The sequence below is a fragment of the Volvox carteri genome (assembly GCF_000143455.1).
Source record: "Volvox carteri f. nagariensis unplaced genomic scaffold VOLCAscaffold_6, whole genome shotgun sequence".
NCBI classification, from domain to species: Eukaryota; Viridiplantae; Chlorophyta; class Chlorophyceae; order Chlamydomonadales; family Volvocaceae; genus Volvox; species Volvox carteri.
The window spans coordinates 459,510-478,981 of record NW_003307549.1 but is presented as its reverse complement, the minus strand read 5'-3'; the positions used below and the strand labels follow the sequence as shown (position 1 = coordinate 478,981).

The window sequence follows — 19,472 nt, the reverse complement described above, 5'->3', positions numbered from 1 at the left end:
TTCCCTCCCCCCCTTCCTACCCCACCTGGCACAGGTTCGTGGCAGCTCCCGTGGCGGTGTCCGCCAGACAGAACAGCGCGGAGGGCATAGCGACCAGCAGGCTGGCGGGCATCAGCGGATGGAACACCAGGGCGGACGGGGAGCCAGCGGTGGGGAGGGAGTACAGCAGCCGCAAACCCGCACGCAGGTCGAAGATCTGGGGGAGGAAATGAGGTATGAGGGCGGCAGGGAACGGGGGAAAAAGGGGATAAAACGGGAAATATGGCCGAAGGTAAAAAGCGAGGGACACAACTGCCGACGTCCGGGGGTGGGGGATGGGGGTGGTGGCGGTGGCGGTGGCGGAGGGGTTAGGGAGGAGGAACAAGGAAATGAAGTTAGCAGGGAGTTGTGACAGAAGTTGTGGTGATAGGTAGATGTGTGCGCGTCGGTGTGTGTGTGTGTCTCACACCTTCGAGAGTTTCGCTTTATCTCCAAAGATGTAACCTGGAGAAACATACATACATACATACATACATACATACATACATACATACATACATACATACGAGCCCGGAGAGGGCCCTTGGGCCAGGGGGCCTAGGGCTGTATGTCATATTAAATAGGTACCATATAAAACGCAGTAGGAAAGACTATTACTATCCTATCATCGCTCAGCACGAAGACATTAATGCGGAAGATCAATAAACTGCCGCCATGTGTGTTTTCCTTGACATTACTATTACCGTGACTGTGACTGTGACTGCTGGTAGCTCAGTTCATCAAAAGAAATGGAGATTTAATTATAAACTTTTAGTATAACACTGGTAGCAGCAACACAATAACTGCATTTCTTGCTGCGCTACTGCTGCTGCGGGCCATGTTGCAGCTGTGCTTGCTACAGCCGCCCCCGATGCTAAGCCACATCTCACCTTGACGCAGTTTTCCGCTATCACCTGTCCGGCCCTGAGTCCGTACCCGGCTGCCGCCACCGTATCACCGCGGCCGTCCAGAGCCGCCACTCCCCCAGCTGCGGCGATGAGCGCGCCATCCACCTTTACACCGACATGCATACAGACGGACATACAGACGGACATACAGACGGACGGGTTGGTACGGGCAGACATACAGACGGACAGGCGAGCGTACAGATAGATAGACAGATGGACAGGTAGGGTTGGACAGCAGCAACAGAGAGCAGCAGCAGCAGAACGGCGGGAGAGCGGAAAGCACCAGATGAGCAAAGCGCTGCAGTTCCATTACAGCTACATCCTGTGTAGGGTAAGGCGAAGGCTGTGTGATTTCAGGTGAACAAATGAATGGGTGAGTGGGTGGGTAATCCCAAACCCCCACCCTCCCACCCTCTCACTCCCTTCCTCCCACACTACCACTACCCTGCTACCACTCACCCGCAGCTTGGTCCGCGGGTCAATGAGCGCCAGTCTCCCCAGCGAGGTGGCGCAGCACAGCGACCCGCGGGTCACTGGGCCCCGCAGCAGCGTGATGCCCTCGCCGCCCAACAGACCTAGCACCTCCTGAACGGCACCTCGCACAGAGTTGGGTAACGGGGGACGGGGGAAAAGACGAACCACGAGCGAGTGAAGCTGCTGCCAAGGAAAGAGTGCTGGGGATGGGGGAGCGGAATTGCACGCGAGGGCACACACACACACACACACACACAGGGGGCCAGGGCGTCAGGAACTCCGGAAGGGGTGGCGTGGTACTGTACTGTACGGTACGGGGTGAGGTGTATTATTGTTCGTGTCCGGGTGCCATCCGTCTGAGTTCATTTCCCCTAATTTTCCCCTCACCATAAAACCACGTTCCTTTGTGAGCCGGCGGATCCTTTTCCCCAACCCCCCTTGCCGCCGCTTTTACCCCCCTCCTTTAGACTTGTGCTGCGGCTTCGTCCCCGCCATGTACGGCCGATTCGTTCGATTAACTTCGGCCGTACTCCTGGCCCACTTCCCATGCAACCCCCCTTTTTCCACCCGCTCACAACCAGCTTACTCTCCCCGCCGTTTCCCCCTCCCCACCCACCCCCACCTACCTGTTCCACCACCACTTTCCCCGTGGCGATGTCCACCAGGGATACCAGAGAGCTGCTGCGGCCAAGAACGGCACGACCACCGCTGCCGCCTCCTCCCCCTCCGCCGGTCCCGGTATCCATACAGAGCGCCGTGAAGTGCCCTCCCTGGGGCCCCTTCACGAACGAAGGCCGCGCCGGCCATCAAAGGCGGGCAAGGACACCGACACACGAGCATGGGCACAGTGCATGGGGCGGAGATGGCTAGGCGCGGGCGGGATGTGTACGCGGCAGGGTGAGAGCAGCTGGAGTGACGTCATACCACAACAGCACACCACGGAAAGGGAAGCAAAATCACTACCTCCCCACCCCGCGGGGCAGTGGGTTTAGGGTAAAGGGACCCAGGCTAGGTGAAGTCAGATCGAATGAGAGGAAACCTGAGTTACGAAGGGGTCAAGGATTAAGGCTTCGAGGCTTTGTTGTACCCTTAAGGCCAAGGGTCCAGGGTCTAGGACGACGCCTCAGAGGTGAGCCGCACTGGGACCCTCCGTACCGCGTCATTCAGGCACCACCGCGGCGCCCCACCGAGCCCGTGCAGAGCCAACCTGCAGCGAGGGCCCCACCGGACCGTCAAGATGACCCGTGGGTCGTGTCATCTAAGTGTACGGCACGGCACGTTTGGCTGACATGGGCCGTGGTATTCGCGACACTGACCCGCGGGTCGTCGTGCGGGGTTGCATATAGCAATTTCGTTGATAAAACGCTGGCGTGCAAACAGATTGCGGGAACAGGCGAATCTAGACGAACACTGTAGTCAATGAAAGAGTAGGTAGGCGCGTAACCACCTCCCCACTCACGATCCGTTCCATTCCAACCCGAATCCCGTCGCCCCTGTCCGACACGACCCGTCTGCGTTCCCGTTCTCGACTTTCCCTCCCACACACACACCCTACGCGTTGGACGTCGGCAGTTCATTTTTTGACTTGGGCATCTAATCGCCCTCCATTCCTGTCATTGCTGACCGCCGCTGTACCTGTGCTGACTCAGGGACAGCACGCCATCTCCCGCCGCCAAGACCTCCAGCACCGGGCCGGAGGGATGTGCGTGCCAGTGGGCGTACGGCTGCAGAGTGGGGCATTGCACCGTGTACAGGTGGCCCGAGTCCGTGCCTGCATGTCTCACGCGTGAAAACACCACACAGGGAAACAGAAATAGTAGTCCGTATGCTGCTGCATTGCCAAGGTCCGGCGCGGTCCATAATCGCGGGCATTGGACAACTTGGTCCCTCCCCTCTCCATTTCCCCCTTCCTCTTCAAGAAGCCGCAGCCCGCAGCCGCCGCGAAAAGGTAATGAGGAAAAGAGTGGAAGGGAGGCTCACCTTGCCCCACTAGCCGGCGCCTGGCCTTTGCCCTGAATCCAGGCCCGGGAAGCGGGCCCCTGCCTAACTCTTGCCTCCTCCCGGGGTAAAAGTCCCACCTGCAAACCGCAAGTTCCCTGGCCCTCTTACCTGCCCACAGAGCCTCATAGTGTGGGCTGAAGTGCATAGCTGTCACCTGGGGGTAGGACGTCCGATGGAAAGGACTGTTCACGTCAAGTTGAGGGTTTGGGGCGGCGGGAGACAGAGACTGTGCGCAGGCCGGAGGCACGTTTCGGCAGCTCAATTATACCCCTTGATTGGCATGCGGATGGCGTGCAGCACTTGTCCCGCTGCAAAGCCATGTGCGTCGCGTAGCAAAGTCCATGTTGGAGAACGCAACACATTTGCGACGCACCGCGGAAGCATAATTAGCGTCCAACGGCGAGACAGCCAGTTCGCCCATTCCATATGCATTATACATTTCGCCTCCTCCGTGCCTGGCTGCGGCTGGGCGCAGAACGTAACTAATTACTGCGACAGCCGGCTGTTCCGTGAATTCCAGAGGCTACCGCAAAAGAGTCAATAAACATCATTCCTACATTAGGTTAACTACGCCGCATAGCTGAAACGCAAACGCCACGGGGGAGTAGGGCGTCGGCTCCGGCGTCATATGCCAGACAACGGAATTTAGGGATAATTTTATTGCTTCCCGAAGAAGTTATAGTGAGTAGGTATTACGCTCTGTGCGGTTTGCGGGGTATTAAAAGTTGGTTGCAAGTCGTTGTTTTGCCGGAATTTCGGTGAAAAAGCGAAGGGGAACGGTGAAGGGGCAGAGATGCATGATGCAAGCTGCACTGAAACGGTTACCAACTTGAACGATTTAGGGGAAGACTATGGGAGGACCATCCAGATGTTTATTTGTGTTTTGTCTGTCGAGCTGTCCGTGTGGGAAAATGTATGATACTTCGGGACGGCCCAGGCCAGCAAAAGATTCCTGTTAGTTCGTGTTACAAACGAGGACAGTTATTTCTGATGTCAAGTCATGTCAACATTCATGACACTACAATTTAACTGACGATGATCGCTGCTGTCCCGCACAGCAAGCGGGGACAGCGTCCAGTCTATCCTGGGTCGAGTCCAAACGTCCTAATCACTCCAAGCAACCATCCGCTGCAAGCAATCCACGATCCTCAATGAACGAGTCCTATGCACTGTAGGCACAACCCGCTTCAGTCCTAACCTTCATGAATCGTTGGCGCTAGCCAGGCACGTACTAACACGTTAGCTGGAAGTCTGCGTGGTCCTGATATCTATAGTAGAGCTGGATGACCAAACAACTAATAGCCGATAACGTATCCAAAGACACGACGTCTCAAGCAGCTATGCCATTTCACGGCCTCACTACAAACCAAATTCTAACCTCGAAGCCCTAATAAAAAGATCATCTTCCATGTCCGCTTTAAGGACGGGGTTTGAATTCCGGCAAAGTGCCCCCAAAGCATGTTCACAGGTCGGAGTCGTGTCGAACCCAAGCGAGGTGGTTTGGTGCATCCCAGGTGCTCTCCATCGTTGCGCGGTTGTGGAAATAGAATTGACTGCAAGGACAGACATACACAGGCAGGCGGCTGGCAGAGGTTAAGGCCTGACTTCTGCTCCCAGTCGACCCAGTCGACCCGGGTTCAAATCCGCCTGCCGGCTCCTCGGGTGTTTGAGGAGTGATGAAATGGGAGGTGGCCCCCCATCTTATGGACGGTGTAGGACGTGATAATATCAACTTGCGAGCTGACCAGGAACTAAGTTGATGCGCCGTTGATCCGCTAGATTTGGTTGGATGCTGGTGGTGAGTTGCCGAACCCAACGAATACATTCTGAAGTCGGATGGGGTGACGGATTAGGGTGCCCCTCTAGCAGGGGAGAGCAGGGACTGCCCCGGGAAAGGGGGCCGCTGGCGAAGTTAACCACCCTGTAACAACATACATACACAGGAGGGGGGCCAAAGGGGTGATGTGCCACACAACTATTTACATGTCACCATAGGGCAGACCCCTTGTTGCTCATGCTAGTCGTTACATTTTTGCCTCCACAACCCGTCCATTTTCTGTCTTCTTTTAGGATGCAGTGACACAAAAGGCTAACATGCGCTCCAATCAAAGGAAAACACGCCACCAACAATACGGGGCGGAAGACATGCACAAAACAGAGATTTACGACGTGTACAGCAGGAAGCACGGGCCCAAGGAGGACCCATGGATGACCCCGTCATGGCTTACCCCGTCTCCTCGTCAGGCACCTTGGTCCACTCCATATCGGCAGGCATCTCCCACACACTCTCGCCCGACTCGATGTTATACCAGTATGGGTTGCCAGTCTCTGCACGAGGGCCATTACGTCAGATTTCTGGCCAAGCAGGATTTCAGAAACGAACGACAAAACACATCCAGGACATGCTTTCCCTATGATTGAGAAAACCCATGCAAAGCGCAGGTTCCGGTTTGTGCATGCCGTTTATGTGCCATGGGACAGCAAGTAGAGCTCGCCAGGAGTCTCGACGCGTTGCTGGGTTCTTAAATGTAAAAACATCCTCAATAAGCCTACAGGTACGTCTTAACCGTGCACAGTCGACAGCGGGGTTCGGGGTGGGTCCAAACTGTGGTACGCACATTGGCACGGCAATACGCAACTCACCCTCGTCGACCAACTCCCGCCAGACAGAGTTATAGGTTGGGTCCGTCCAAGAAAACTCCCCAGTCTTCTCGTTATGCCTGCGGTGAAGGAAAGACACCACAGAAAAGAGGGGGGAAACATAACAGATAAGCCAATTCTGTGCTGGTTGTGTAGGTGCAGAAATGATGGCGAGGGCAACCATCCTTGGTACTCGGCGGAAAGCGGGAGGATTCAATCCTGTAAAAACAGTAAGTTCAGCGCAAGTTAACGGGGCAACCTGTTGAATCATGTACAGACACGCAGTGCTTCCTGTTCTCCCTAGGCGGCTGCTTAAGTAAGCATCACACGCCCTTGAGCACAATAAAAATCCTGTGCCGTAACGGAGTAAAGCTAGCGATCACATGTAAATCATCTCCTGCCCCGGAATGTTACAGCGCTAAGCCCTCGTAGATGCTCCTCATCCTCACCAGCGTGCATTCACGTTCTTGTCAATATCGGCAAGGGTGTCCTCCGGCACCTCCTGAGGCACCTCAACCTGCTCGACAAACAGACAGCACCGGAAAACAGTTATGCATTTGAACAGTAATGACGAACAAGGGTTATTCCATCTGGTGGAAGTTAGCCACACAGCCTGGGCCAGATAGGGACTAATGCTCGTCGTGGAAAACTATCGGACGAAAGGGTTAATGACTTGACGAGATGGCCTGTGACGAGACATCTCTGCAAGCCCCTTCCTTTGCTTGTCATACATACCCGTATGAACAGCAGGCGTCTGCCTTACCGAACAACGGTTCCCATCCTTAACGGGATAATCGTCTGCCTGCGCCTGTCTCTTAACGGTTCCCAGCGAGATATCACAACGCAACAGCGGGGACATTTAAACGCTTACCCCGCTTGGCCTCATGACTGGTCAACTGTGCATGGCCTGAGACCATACGGCTCCGATGGGCACGCTCAATTGCTGCAATAACCAGGCCTAACCAACCCGCTACACTAATCGTTGGGTTGCAGCCACCAAAGCAAAGCCCAGGTGCTGCGTCAATTGTTGCCCGGGACAAGTTCCGGAACGCACCTGGGAGATGTTGGCAATGAAATTGTAATACATCTCCTGGTTGTTCGAGCGCACCTTGACCCAAGCCAGCGACTGCAGAAGAACACGGTGGCAGGGCCGAAATGAATATCGACAATGCAAAATCCCTTGCGTATAAATGCGGTGGAGCAACACGACTACCAGCAACCCCGGGCAACACGCTGAATTAGGATGCGGGATGCGCCTGCGGTGACCCACTGCAATACTACCAAAAAACGGGCGACCCAGATGGCAAGTACTTTTGTCCTTATGCAAGCTCGGTAGCCGCGCCGTACCGGGGGCACAGTCTTGACTTCCTGGCCAGTAATCGCATTGATGTACTTAATTGGGTGGCCCTGCACGTCCACGCGCTGCCAAGCGCACGAGGGCGGCACGTTCCACCGGCTTTCGCCCGTCTTGCTGTTGAACCAGTACTCCTCCTCTGTACACAGCAGTATGATTCATTCGCGCCTTTGGCAGATGTTTCGGGAGCGCTTAAGCGCCCTCTCGCGGGACACGCATAGGAACGGGTTTGCTTTGTGATGGGTGGAGCAACACCCGACCACGTAAAAAGGCACCGTTTATCTCCTCACCACTCTCATTCAATGTTGTGCACATAAATATGCAAGTACGACACATGACACGCCACCAGGTAATCACAGGGCAACGCTGACTCATATATGACTAAATATTCTCACTTGCTCCCTTGTCCTGCCTGGTCCAAGTGCCCGGAGGATCCTCGAAAGCCATGGCACCATTGTTGTCGTATGCGGCAACCAGGTCGCGAAGCTCCTTATTGGAAGCATAATCACGGGCCTTCTTGCTGGACTTGTCCTCCACGTTCAGGTCGGCACCATATTGCAGCAGCAGCTTGGAGATCTGTTTCGGGGCAGGTTACGTTTAGATATGGAACCTACGTTTCACCTGAGGTGCAAAGGAAGCTGCTGAAGCTGAAACTGAAGGAGGTCGCCAAGGCATGACGTATACGGACAGCCCCTTCATACAAGGACATAGCCTGTGCCGCTTTCCCATGCAGGGCACCGTGGTCCAAAATGATGGTTAGGCACGGTGGTTAGTGCCATGTCACGGGAGGTGACACTCGATGGATGGGCTTGGACGCACCTGAAGCAGGTTTTGCTGGAAGGCAACATGGATAGGCGTGGCACCACTGGCCGGATCTTTAGACTTAGCCAAGGCGCCGTACTGCAGCATGGCGTCCACGTACTTCAGTTCCTTTGACCGCACGGCTTCAACTAAGGGAAGCCGTCCCTTGGAGTCAGGTTGGTTGACATCCATTCCATCCCGCTGCAGCTCCTCAACAATACCCTCAAGTTGTTTCTGTGGGCAATAAGATTTCAAATTGACTTTGTCACAGACGCCGATGGGTGTAAGACAAGGTGTTCGACTCAGGCAGCTGCCAAGATCATGACCGTTTCCGGGTGACTTCCTGCTATGCAAGCGCCCAAAGCCATTGAACAAAATGCAAAAGGACGTGATCGAAAACCGTATTGAGGTATAGACGCTTCTCACTGCGGAGATAACGGCACGATGGACCACGGACCTTCTTGATGAGCTCTACCAGCTTGTCGGTAAGTCGCACATTGGCCTTTGCCGCTGCCACGCAAACAAGCGCAGCCGCAAGGCAGAGGACCAGCAGCCGGGTGCTGGCCATCTCGTTGACCGAAGGGCAACGGTACTTCCTAATCTTCCCTGTAAAAGGGGTAATGTGGTTTGCAGCGTCGAACGGTGGCACTTAAATTGCTTACTGGGCTAGCGACGGCGTCGGGATATGATAGCTTGTAGGAAACGAATTGAAATGCAAACGCAGTACGGTCTCGGCGCTTCAACTATGAAGACTAAACGCCAAACCTGCCGCCATGTGAATAGGTTCTAACCTAGTAATTATGCTGAGATTGTTGTGTATAGTACACCAGCATATATCTGTGTTGATATTAGCTGCAGCCGTTCATGCAGCGCGTTTGTTGCAGGCGTCTCCGTAGTGCATTTTTCAGATAAATCACTAGCATCATGGCCACCCAGCCCAAACATACACGCATGCACGGCGTGTATGCCATACGCACGCATATGCGCGTATGTCACGCACAAGCATACATGTGTGTCGCATTGCGACAGCAATTATCCGTTTGGCAACATGTATCACATGCTATGCTATACCTCTTGTCCGGATTGGCTTTTCCAGGAAGACCTTCATACTTCGCGAGACTGGTTATGATCAGACCCCTGGATACGACCGCTCCGGTTTCGACGGGTTGAGCATTCCCACTTCTAGCAGGATTGTGTACTTCGTTTCGGTGTGCTTTCCTTTACCCTGCCTTAGGCAACCTATGGCCCTGTACGTCATACCATGTGACAGCGTACAGCACTGTAAGACCGTACAAAAACCCTTGGTCCTCGTACTACTCCTTGCACGCAGCCAAGGCAGTCTATATGCCCGGGGACCACTACTTAAGACTAGTTGGAACGTAGAAACGCTGTGGGGACCTAAGAGGCTCTCAGGCCGAATATCTTTGGCCAGCCGCGCCAGCATGAATTTACGGATGTTGTGCTATGCTTGGAACGGCAGAACAGATCGTAAGGATGGATTAATAAGGACCATGCTGTAAACTCTTGAGCTGCTCTGTGCCATACGCTACACGGCTACTCAGGCTTGGAGCGTGGTCTGCACTTCCGTTACAAGACTTCACAAGGAACTAAGAATGCGGCTTCCCTTCGCCAGACATAGGAAACCAAATGTCGTATCGCAATGTACGACATGAGTGCCCAAAGCTCTTCAGTAGAGAGGTCTGACCGATTTGACTACTAGTGCACAAGGTTCACAACAGGCGTTGGGCATCGAGGCCGCATGTCATTTATTAATTAAGCGCAACCATCCCTCAGGTGGGGTGAGACCTAGTCCCACATTGCTTTGGGGGGTGTTTGGAGCCAACTGCACCAACACTACTGCCCCCCAAAGCTCTGCTAACGCCTTTCATGGGTGAGATGACCTGGTCAACGTTCTTTTAGTTTCTCTTCCGAAGCTCCATTGTTGTGTAATTGTTAAGCCATGTATTTGGGTCCTATGCCTTCCTGCAAGACGCGCCGTACTGTTTCCGTACAGGTATCCGTTCCTACTCTTTTCCTATGCCGCTAATATTGCATGAAAATTAACCGGCACACCAACCATCATGTCTAGCAGTCGTGTAGGCCTTAGTCGTTTGAGCAAAGGTCACGCTGCTCAAACTACAGCACCGAACGACGGCACGGTTGTTGAAGATGATGATGAATTTATCGACGATGGAGGCCAGTAGGTCTTACACTTTGTGCTTAACAAAGCGCTTACGATTTTGTGTTTCGACAACTTAAGAGGTTGACTTAACGCGTTGTCTTATGTTAATATGAAATATGATGAGTTGCTTAACGTTAGACCATTATAAATATGAAGCATGTATCATACTCGTTTACTAACTCCCGTTTTGGTCTCAGGGCTGCCGAGGATATTGGAAAATCCTTCATATTTCGCAATGCGCTAACCCAATCTGAGGTAGCAGCGTTAGAACGCTGGAAACGCAGTCAGAATGATGATGATGATGAGCAGTTTCCGCTTTCGTCAAAGCAACGGGTAGGCGAGCGGCGTTTCGAGTTTATGTTACGGAAGGGACAAATGCCATTAACGCATGATGTTGAATATCTTGTAAAGGAGATCTTTTGAGGAAGGGCCCAAGGTTTTTCTATCTAATAACCACTGGCGAGCCCACATGTTGCAAGTCCCTTCGCCACGACATCGATCTTTGCCGTCAGCGGCCTAGGCCTCGTAATGTTGTGTATGTTGCTGAATTCTGGCGCTACGATATCCCACTCGCCCGATTGTCGGGTTGCCCTCGGCTCGCAGAACGTGACCTACGTGGACATCAAGCAACCCCAGCAAACTGTCCAGCTTGGCCCGGACTTCGAAGCGCTATGTATAGCAGCATCATGTTCAGGAAATATGGTGGCCGTTGGCGGGCGCCACGGGACCATCCGGGTAAGCAAGGCTATCCGACGCGCATGCCTTACGAAACAAGGTCTATCCCTTTTCGACCAAGATTCCCTAACGTGCTGTGTGCTAATAACTTTGAACCATTTTGAACAACACGAATGTGACCTGTTGGCCTCGTGCCGTGTTCCTAGGACTTCAGCGAGAAAGCCAATTTTAATCTCTTTTTCCCATCCCAACCCCAGCAGCGTGTGCAACCCCACTTCCCTGCTCGCCATTGCCGCTCTCGCAGCTCCTTCATCCCCAAAACCTGGAGACCATGGACATGATTCAGATTTCCGAGCTGGCGAGTACCAGTGGCGCGGACGGCGCTCCGAGGCTCCCTGGCCGGCAGGACACGGTCCGCCAGCAGAACGTCGCCGGCGGGTTAGCAGCGGGCAGTCCGGGCGAGGGGGTCGTGACGTCGGTATGCTTCCGACCTGACTTGCGCGCCAGCAGGATGCAAAATTTGCTGCTGGCGGCCCTGGTGAGCGGCATCGGGAGGTTGCGGTAGCCCGCATTGACGACTAGGTCTCTAGCCGCGCCGAGATTTCTGGCCGCCTGGATCAGTCGGTTCTCCCATGGGCCGATTGCGTGCCATCCTGGCCTATTGCTGCGAATTGCACATTCCCCTGGGTCTGCTTACAGGGAGCTAGAGCGGAAGAGGCAACCCCTCCCCGTATGAGTGCTCATGGCGCGCCCTGTGTGTCATACGGCAGGGCTGAACGCGGGTTTGGGTCGCTGCCCTTCCTGCATCACACGTGTTCTCACAACAATATATGTCCGGACGCGATTGACCTTGTGTACTGGCGATATGGCGTGGATGACTGTAATAACGCCGAAGACGGCGATAACTAGATCCGGCCCGACTACCAGACGCTATACTACGCTACCGACGCTATACTACGCTATACTACGCTACCGAGGGCCGCATGGAGACGACTCTGTAAAGGCAGCCGGTCGGCAGCCTTTGAAAGTTCCATTTCGTCCATGTCGCCGACCGCCCTTTGCTGCCGCAGCTACAGCCTATTTTCTCGTCCAAATTTGGATGGCTTTCACTTACCTTATCATCTACCTAAACTATGCTTTGGACGTCTGCAGTATTTGCGTTTTCTCGCATCACGTGGTCCTCCCCCCACCTTCCCCCCGCCGCCGATATCTCCCCTGCAGGGCGATGCCATCGTGCACGTCCACGTGGGCAGCCGCCGTGCGGTGCACGTGAACCGCGAGGACGGCAACCGGATAAACACAATCGCAATGCGGTCTGATGGAGCGGTAGGTTCCTTGCGGGTTTTGTGGGGTTTTGCTTCAGGAAGCTTCAGGTGCCATCTTACAACAGGTGTTAAGACCGACTAATGCATCGTCTTTGCGGCCTTGTGGTGCACATGTGGCGGCTGAAATTGGATCCAGATATTCGCCTCGGCCGGCTCGGACTGTGTGGTACGAGCGTACGATGAGGCCACGTGCTCTTTATGTCGTACACTTGATCACGGCGACGGCGTCACTACGACGGGACACACAAACAACGTCTTCAGTTTGGCCTGGCAGCCGGATGACCCCCAGGTACGTATATGTGAGGCCGCCGTGTGTGGGGGGCATTCGAACAGCTGGCGCTGGTGTAAACGTCGCGGCTGGCTGCTGCACGTGCTGCATGTGATTTCACTCTACCCCATTAAAACCCGGCGCGCTGTATAGAGGCGATAGGGAGCGATGGGGCTGTGCTGTCTCCCTCTGCTGTTCAGATCTTTTTTGTGGGTCCTCCAGCTGCTTGCGTCGCCTCGCCTGGCGGACCCTCTCCACTCCTCTGTTTCCCGCTGTGCTTTTGCTCCTCCAGATCTATAACCCCGCCCCATCCTCCCTGAACCCTGCTCCCTTTACTTTTACCACCGCTTCCCTTACCCTGACCCCGGGCTCGTCTGCTCTGTTGCGTTTGTACCCCGATTGCTTGTTGTTGCTCCCGCAAAGATATTGTTGTCTGGCGGTTGGGACAACCGAGTACTGGTGTGGGATCTGCGTGTGCACAGGTGAGAGGTTTGACAACACCCCCACCTCCACCCGCACCTGCACCCGCACCCGCACGCAGTGCTCTTTTGGGCACCTCCGTGTTCTGCCTTTGGGGGGTTTCGAACCTCGGAAGGATGACGTTTGGAAACCGGAAGCTAAGCTCGGGTGGAAACGGCTAGATGCGGGTTTTCTCATTCTGATTGTGTGCCCCTTCCCCCGCCTCTGGCGATCTCGTTGGCAGAGCGCCCGCAAAAGTATTCTTCACTGCAGCCCTCCCGCACTGACTCACCTTTTGCTTGGCTCCCCAACTCGCCCAATCTAATCCTTCAGGCTTTCGGCCAACGCACGTAATTCCACTTTTGTCCACGCCCAACTTGTCCCCAGTAGCCCCCCTTATGTCTGTCGTTATGTCTGTCTTACTAAACTGTGCATCGAAGGCTTAGCAGCGGGCAGGAGCTGGAGAGGATGGCACACGCGAGTAATACTGTTTTTGGGTTTTATCCTTCATCCTTTCTTCATCCCATCTACGCACACACACACACACACACGCACACACACACACATGAACACATCTCAACCGCGGGATGATGCCCCGCCGCATGCAGGTCGGTTCGCGCCATATCGGGACCTCACATCTGCGGTGACGCCGTGGACGTGCACGCGGGTACGAATCTGGTCCTGACCGGCAGCTGGCGGAACAACAACCCGCTGCAGCTGTGGGACCTGGGGAGCGGTCGTCTGCTGACCAACTTGCCCTGGTGGCAGCCGGAGCCGGACGGCTGCCTCATATACGCTGCGCGGTTTGGAACAGGGGCAGCGGCGGGGACGGTGCTCGCCGGCGGCAGCGGTTCCAAGCCAATGGTCCGGGTGTACAAGCTGGTGAGCATGTGGGCTGTGTGTGCCGTGCGAGTTGAAAAAGGCAGCGTGCTGCGTGTGAAATGTGGCTGGGAGTTAAGGGCGGGAGGGTGGGAATTATAACGCAAGGAAATCAAGGTACAAGGGCCAACCGCCGACGTCCGCGAGCTGCCAACTGAATTAGGGAGGACGAGTAGACTGGACGAGGAAGTACCGGAGGGGAATGAACGCTGAAGGGATGGGAGGATGGGGGAAAAGTGGCGAGGGGATATGGGGGCATGTCGGTCCGCACCAGCCGGCTTATCCTGATAGTTGCAACCCCGCATCCGTGACGTGATCGTGATTAGGACGATGCTAAAACCGGTTGTGTCTCTAAGATCGGATGTGTCTCTAAAATCGGATTGATTGGCGCCGCAAATGTATGTCACATATGTGCGACTATGCAGAATGGCCCAGGCAATGTGGAGCTGCAGTATACGGTTCGACTACAACGGCCGGTGCATGCGCTGACGCTCGTCAAAGGGACCACTGGCAGCGAGAGAGGCGGAGAGCCTGGCGGTCATACGCAGCCTGCTCCCACTTTGGCGGTGTGCTGCGACGAGGAGGTCCATACCATTGCGTTGTGCGCCCCGGCCTTGGTCGCCAGGAATGGTGGTAGCAAATGACGGCGAGGTGTGCTGCGGAGCAGTAGCCTTTTCGACGGAAACATAATCGTTTGATGAAATTGCGAAAAGTTGTGCCTTGTAACTGGGTGATTACGACAAAGCAAGGACCAGGTCGAGATGAACATGTATGAACAATGACCCAAGGTTCAAGTACGGTCGCGTCGTGTTTAATTGTCAGACGTTCAATCGTCGCAGGGCTCCATCCTATTGCCCATTGATTCGTTCGGAGGTCATAAGCAAACCTCATGGGCAGTGCTTTCCCCCTACGTGTGAAAGCAGCGGCCGGCAATAAATAACGGATAGGGAGGCCATGAGACTTGAGGCAAAAATTGTGAATAGGTGCAGACCAATGGTAAATGCCTTACGGCGAGGTAAGGACACTAAGCTAAGGATTGTATGATGTGTATGAAGGGTGACTGTGTGAGTCGTTTCAGTAACGGCAGTAGTTCCCTCAAATCAAATCAAATCAAAAAATGACGGCGCAGGCCAACGCCCCCAAAGCGCCGGCCAAGGATCCCCGGACAGCACCGCCTCGGGATCGCTCTCCTGACGTTGTCATCACAAAAGACGTGACCATCATGCCATCCGCAAGAGAGCAGCTAGCAGCAATAAGGACTGAAGTTCAAGCGAACGACGCCCCGAAGCTGACAGCCCCACACGAGCAGCGGGAGCAGCTCGACGAAGGAACGCTAATGCTGCTAGAGACTGCCATCACCGCGCTGGATGCGAACGAACCCCAGCTGGCCGTCGCGGGAGAATGCCTCAAGATCGCTCACCGCCGCCTTAAGTGCTACTCCGTTGCTCTGGCCAAGGCGGGCCCAGGAGCCAACGGTAATTTCACGGCCCCCTACGAAATCTGGCACGGCAGGCGGCGCAACTTCACCAAGCCAGAGTTCAAACCAGAGGCCATAGATAAGGGCGACATAGAGAGTGCATTAGCTAAAACGCGCAAGTCGGTGGCGGCGGACAGGGACGGTCAGGCCGGGTCCCTCTGGCGAGGGAGAGACCGGCAGGGTGGAGTGCGGGATTCGTTTGGTAGTGCACGCCGGAACGACCGCAGCCGCTATGACCGCTATGACCGGCGCAGCCAGCGCGACCAAAGCCGCTCTCGCAGCCCGGCTAAGCGTGGCTGATTAGGATTCTGTTGGGCCTTGTGTTTGCTCGACTCTGGCACGGCACCGATCCTACCCCCCTCCTTTTTTTTTTTTTTCTTAAGCTCGCTCAGTGGCCCCTCCGTGCAGTTCGCGGTCGTTGTTGTTGCAGGGGCCCACAAGTCCGACAAACATTATTGGGTTGGAACGGAGTATGCTTTGGCCCAGTCTTTGACAAGACTTGTTATGCTAAGTTGCACATCCGGTCTCTTCCAGACCTTCCACCGCTAGAAGATGTCGGACCAAGTTGTACCCTGGAGGGAGGTTTCTTTGTAACGCGCGCGAGCTCTTGCCCTTGGTGGCGCCTGTGATTGGCCTTGGGGCCTTATTGCCGTGTTGGCTCGGTCCTGTTGACCATGGCGGCTTCCAGGCCCAGGTGGCCGGCTTCAGGCTGGACCTGTCCTTCCTCCGTCCGAGTTTCCCTCTTCATGCATGTACCCAACAACGACAGAGAGGCATCAAACAGGTTGATGGCTCTGGTGGCCCCGTCCCCTGCGGCGCAGGTCGCCCCGGAGTAGCCTGTTCGGTTTTTTCTGTCATCCCAGGAGGGGCGGCTTCCCACCGTTTCGTAGCCTCAGTCGCCATGAGCCCCGGCCTCTACTCATCTCCCCCTCTTTTATCTCTTGTCTCTTGCAATGCAGAGAATTTGGCCGCCACAGTACTGGGCGCACTGCTCGTCGCCGCGGGTTTTAGAGCCCCTCGCCCCGCGCAGCCCCCCCCTACCCAACGAGACAACACACAAGCGGAGACCAAGAACACCGCCAAGCGTCCCGCACCCGGCCCTGCAGAGCCCACCCGGCCCCGGACCAAGGTCGCCCGCAAAGCCCAGGAACCACATCCAGACCCAGGAGCCCCTTCGAGGAATGAACAAGCGGTCCCAGAAGGTGAGAACCCAGCACCTTTGCCTGTTGATCCGCCTTGTGAAGCCACACCTCCTAGCATGGGTAGCAAGGATAGGCCTAAGATGCGGGGGCGCTTGAGAGCCTGTGCCGCGGTCTGGAAGGCGACAGTGGTGAACCAGCTCGTGCTGAGCTGGGTCCTGCAAGGGTTCCCTCTGATGTGGCACTCAGGACCTCCCCCCCGGCCGTACTGGGGCAAGAATCACCAATCTGCACGGGACCACGGGGATTTTGTGTCTTCTGCCATCGAGGGTTTGCTGGAGTCAGAGACCATCAAACCTTGCCAGTCCCGCCCTTTCATGACCTGTCCCTTGGGTGTCGTAGAGCAGAAAGGCAAGCTCCGCCTCATCTGGGATGGACGCGAAGTCAATAAGCACCTGCACATCCCGGAGTTCCGTTATGAGTCGCTCGCGCAGGTCCCAGGCTGGCTAGGCCCCAAGGACTACATGTTCACCCTGGACCTGAAGTCTGGCTACCACCATATGGACGTACGCGAAGCAGACTGGCGCTACCTTGGTTTTGAATGGCAAGGCCAGTTCTACGTCTTTACACAACTCCCTTTCGGCCTTGCCTCCGCCTGTTGGGCATTCACCAAGCTAACACGCGAGATCATGCGGACTTGGAGACGGAAGGGCTGGCGGTGCTCAGGATACATCGATGATCAGATCCATGCCCACCAGGACGCCCAGACCCTCATCGCCCGCCGCACCATAATCCTTGACCTCCTCGAGCGCCTGGGGTTCTGCGTGAACCGTGACAAGTCAATGATGGGCGAGCCCCAGCAGCAAGTGAGGTACCTGGGTATGCTGTTAGATACAGCTAAGGGCGTGTACATCGTGCCTGAAGATAAGCGCACTTTCCTGCTCGACTGCATCCGCTCGGCTCTGGGAAAACGGCGCATCAAGGCGAGACAATTGGCCTCCATAAAAGGGCAGTTTCTGTCCATGTCCTGGGCGTTCGGGCAAGTAGCCCGCCTTTACACCCGGGCTCTGGGGCAGGATATTGAGTCGCGCCACACCTGGGATACCCACATCCGCTTATCTAACGACGCAACTGCAGAGCTCGAATTCTGGCTGCGCTGTTTCGACCGGTTTAACGGAACCCGTGCCCTCTGGGAGCCCACACAGGTGCACTCGGTCGTTTTCTGCGATGCAGCCGGGAAATCCCCCAAGCACCTCGGGGGTTGGGGTGCCTGGACGCTGATCGACGGGAAGTTGGCCCAAGCCCGCGGTAATTGGGGAGTAAGGGTCAGTTCGATGGGGTCAACGCCCCAGGAGCTCCAGGCAGTCCTACACGCACTTCAATCCTTCAACGGCCCTGCAGGCCTACGACACCAAGTCGTCCGGGTGATTACTGACAATCTCAATTGCGCCAACGTCCTCAACAAAGGGTCCGCAAAAGCCGAGGACTCGTACCGGATTGCCTGCGAAATCTTTTGGTACTGTATTGCCGAGGGTATCACACTGCAGGCGGAGTGGCGGCCGCGAGAAGAAAACACTCTGGCGGACTACCTCTCAAAGCTGCAGGACCGGGACGACTGGATGGTGAACCGTAAGGAATTTCAGAGGCTCAACACCGCCTGGGGTCCCTTTGACATTGATCTTTTCGCGTCACACACCAATCACCAGCTGCCACAATACTATTCCCGTTTTTTCACGCCAGATACCGCGGGTGTAGATGCCTTTCGGTTCCGCTGGGGGCGGAATTGCTGGGCGAACCCGCCTTTCTGTTTGCTACTTAAGGTCCTGCGGCACGCAGAGCTGTGCAAAGCACGCATCTGTCTGATCGTTCCCCTCTGGCCGACGCGCGACTGGTGGTCCTATCTGACTCAAGACGGGAAGTGGTTTGCGCCTTGCGTCCACGGCCTAAGAGAGCTGGGCAAGGCGTATGATCTTTTCCTGCCAGGGTCTTCGGGAAACGAGGTCCCAAAAAGGGTCCGCTAACTGGCTATCGCTCGCACTTCTCATCGATTTCCAAACACCTTCCCCGCGCCGGATCGCTGTGCCCCCCGACCCTTATGCCCCCCGGTTTTCACAGGAATAAGGGCACGCGCGCAGACACTGCTTGGCCAGGTGCCCTTGGACGCTAACCCAATGATCGGGGATCTAGCTCTGGCGTTGGCAAGCCAGGCGCACAAGGCGCGAGCTAGCAGCACAGTCGCCCAGTACAAGGAGCCATGGCAGGAGTTCCTAGATTGGGCAGAGCTACTACACATTCGGGCGAGCGACATTTACGACATCAGGCCAGAGATAGTGGCCATGTACCTGATGCACGTCTACCAAACCGCGCAAGCGGATGAAGTAGGTCCGGGTCGCGTCGCGGGAGCGAGCACTGCTATTGCCTGCCATTTCTTTCTCGCGGGCCGCCCCTCACCAACGGAGCACCCAGCATGCAACCTCGTTCGGGACCTGGGCAGGCGCACACTGCAAGGGAAGAAGCTGCACAGGGAAAGCATGCAACCAGAGCATGTCCGCATGTTGGCCGCTCACTTCGCTGGGCCGGATGCCTCACTGCCAGACCTGATGATGGTAGCGGCCATATCGGTTATGTTCGCGGGTTTCCTGAGGTTCAACGACCTAGCCCACATCTCCGTCAAGTCTGATCTGCTCACCCTGCACGACACTCACATGGCCATCACACTGCCTAGGTCCAAAACGGACCAGGAGGGCAAAGGGCAGACCATCCGGATCGCGCGCGTGGGGGGCGTGGCCATACATACATACATACATACATACATACATACATACATACATACATACATACATACATACATACATATATGCATATATGCATG

General features: G+C 55.5%; 4 protein-coding genes across 4 annotated transcripts in view; 2 read left to right on the top strand and 2 right to left on the bottom strand.

Moving 5' to 3' along the window:
• Window positions 1–3,527, bottom strand: part of VOLCADRAFT_87610 (uncharacterized protein) — a gene marked incomplete at both ends in the record, with an annotated part of 21,299 nt that extends 17,772 nt beyond the window's left edge. Inside the window, 7 exons of the mRNA XM_002947287.1 lie at window positions 26–196; window positions 909–1,031; window positions 1,386–1,580; window positions 2,027–2,179; window positions 2,556–2,607; window positions 3,036–3,124; window positions 3,510–3,527. Of these exons, the coding sequence (XP_002947333.1) occupies window positions 26–196; window positions 909–1,031; window positions 1,386–1,580; window positions 2,027–2,179; window positions 2,556–2,607; window positions 3,036–3,124; window positions 3,510–3,527 (801 nt within the window). The remainder of the gene's footprint in view (window positions 1–25; window positions 197–908; window positions 1,032–1,385; window positions 1,581–2,026; window positions 2,180–2,555; window positions 2,608–3,035; window positions 3,125–3,509) is intronic.
• Window positions 3,528–4,589: 1,062 nt separating this feature from the next.
• On the bottom strand, window positions 4,590–8,764 carry VOLCADRAFT_103425 (uncharacterized protein; the record flags this gene model as incomplete). Its single annotated transcript, XM_002947286.1, has 9 exons — window positions 4,590–5,322; window positions 5,630–5,729; window positions 6,045–6,121; window positions 6,491–6,558; window positions 7,096–7,167; window positions 7,389–7,534; window positions 7,791–7,971; window positions 8,215–8,430; window positions 8,654–8,764. 9 exons carry the CDS (start codon window positions 8,762–8,764, stop codon window positions 5,130–5,132), a joined length of 1,164 nt encoding a protein of 387 aa, XP_002947332.1. The 3' UTR covers window positions 4,590–5,129.
• A 1,513-nt stretch (window positions 8,765–10,277) lies between these two features.
• VOLCADRAFT_103424 (uncharacterized protein) lies at window positions 10,278–14,723 on the top strand (the record flags this gene model as incomplete). The annotated part of the gene is made up of 9 exons (XM_002947421.1): window positions 10,278–10,396; window positions 10,576–10,711; window positions 10,982–11,113; window positions 11,358–11,591; window positions 12,275–12,379; window positions 12,515–12,667; window positions 13,070–13,128; window positions 13,714–13,987; window positions 14,410–14,723. The coding sequence occupies 9 exons, from the start codon at window positions 10,278–10,280 to the stop codon at window positions 14,626–14,628; spliced, it is 1,431 nt and encodes a 476-aa protein (XP_002947467.1). The 3' UTR covers window positions 14,629–14,723.
• Window positions 14,724–15,101: 378 nt separating this feature from the next.
• VOLCADRAFT_103423 (uncharacterized protein) lies at window positions 15,102–19,389 on the top strand (the record flags this gene model as incomplete). Its single annotated transcript, XM_002947420.1, has 5 exons — window positions 15,102–15,603; window positions 16,421–16,663; window positions 16,850–16,993; window positions 18,716–18,978; window positions 19,326–19,389. Coding segments are annotated over 5 exons (1,215 nt in total), but the record flags the coding sequence as incomplete, so codon positions are not given.
• Window positions 19,390–19,472: the final 83 nt, after the last annotated feature.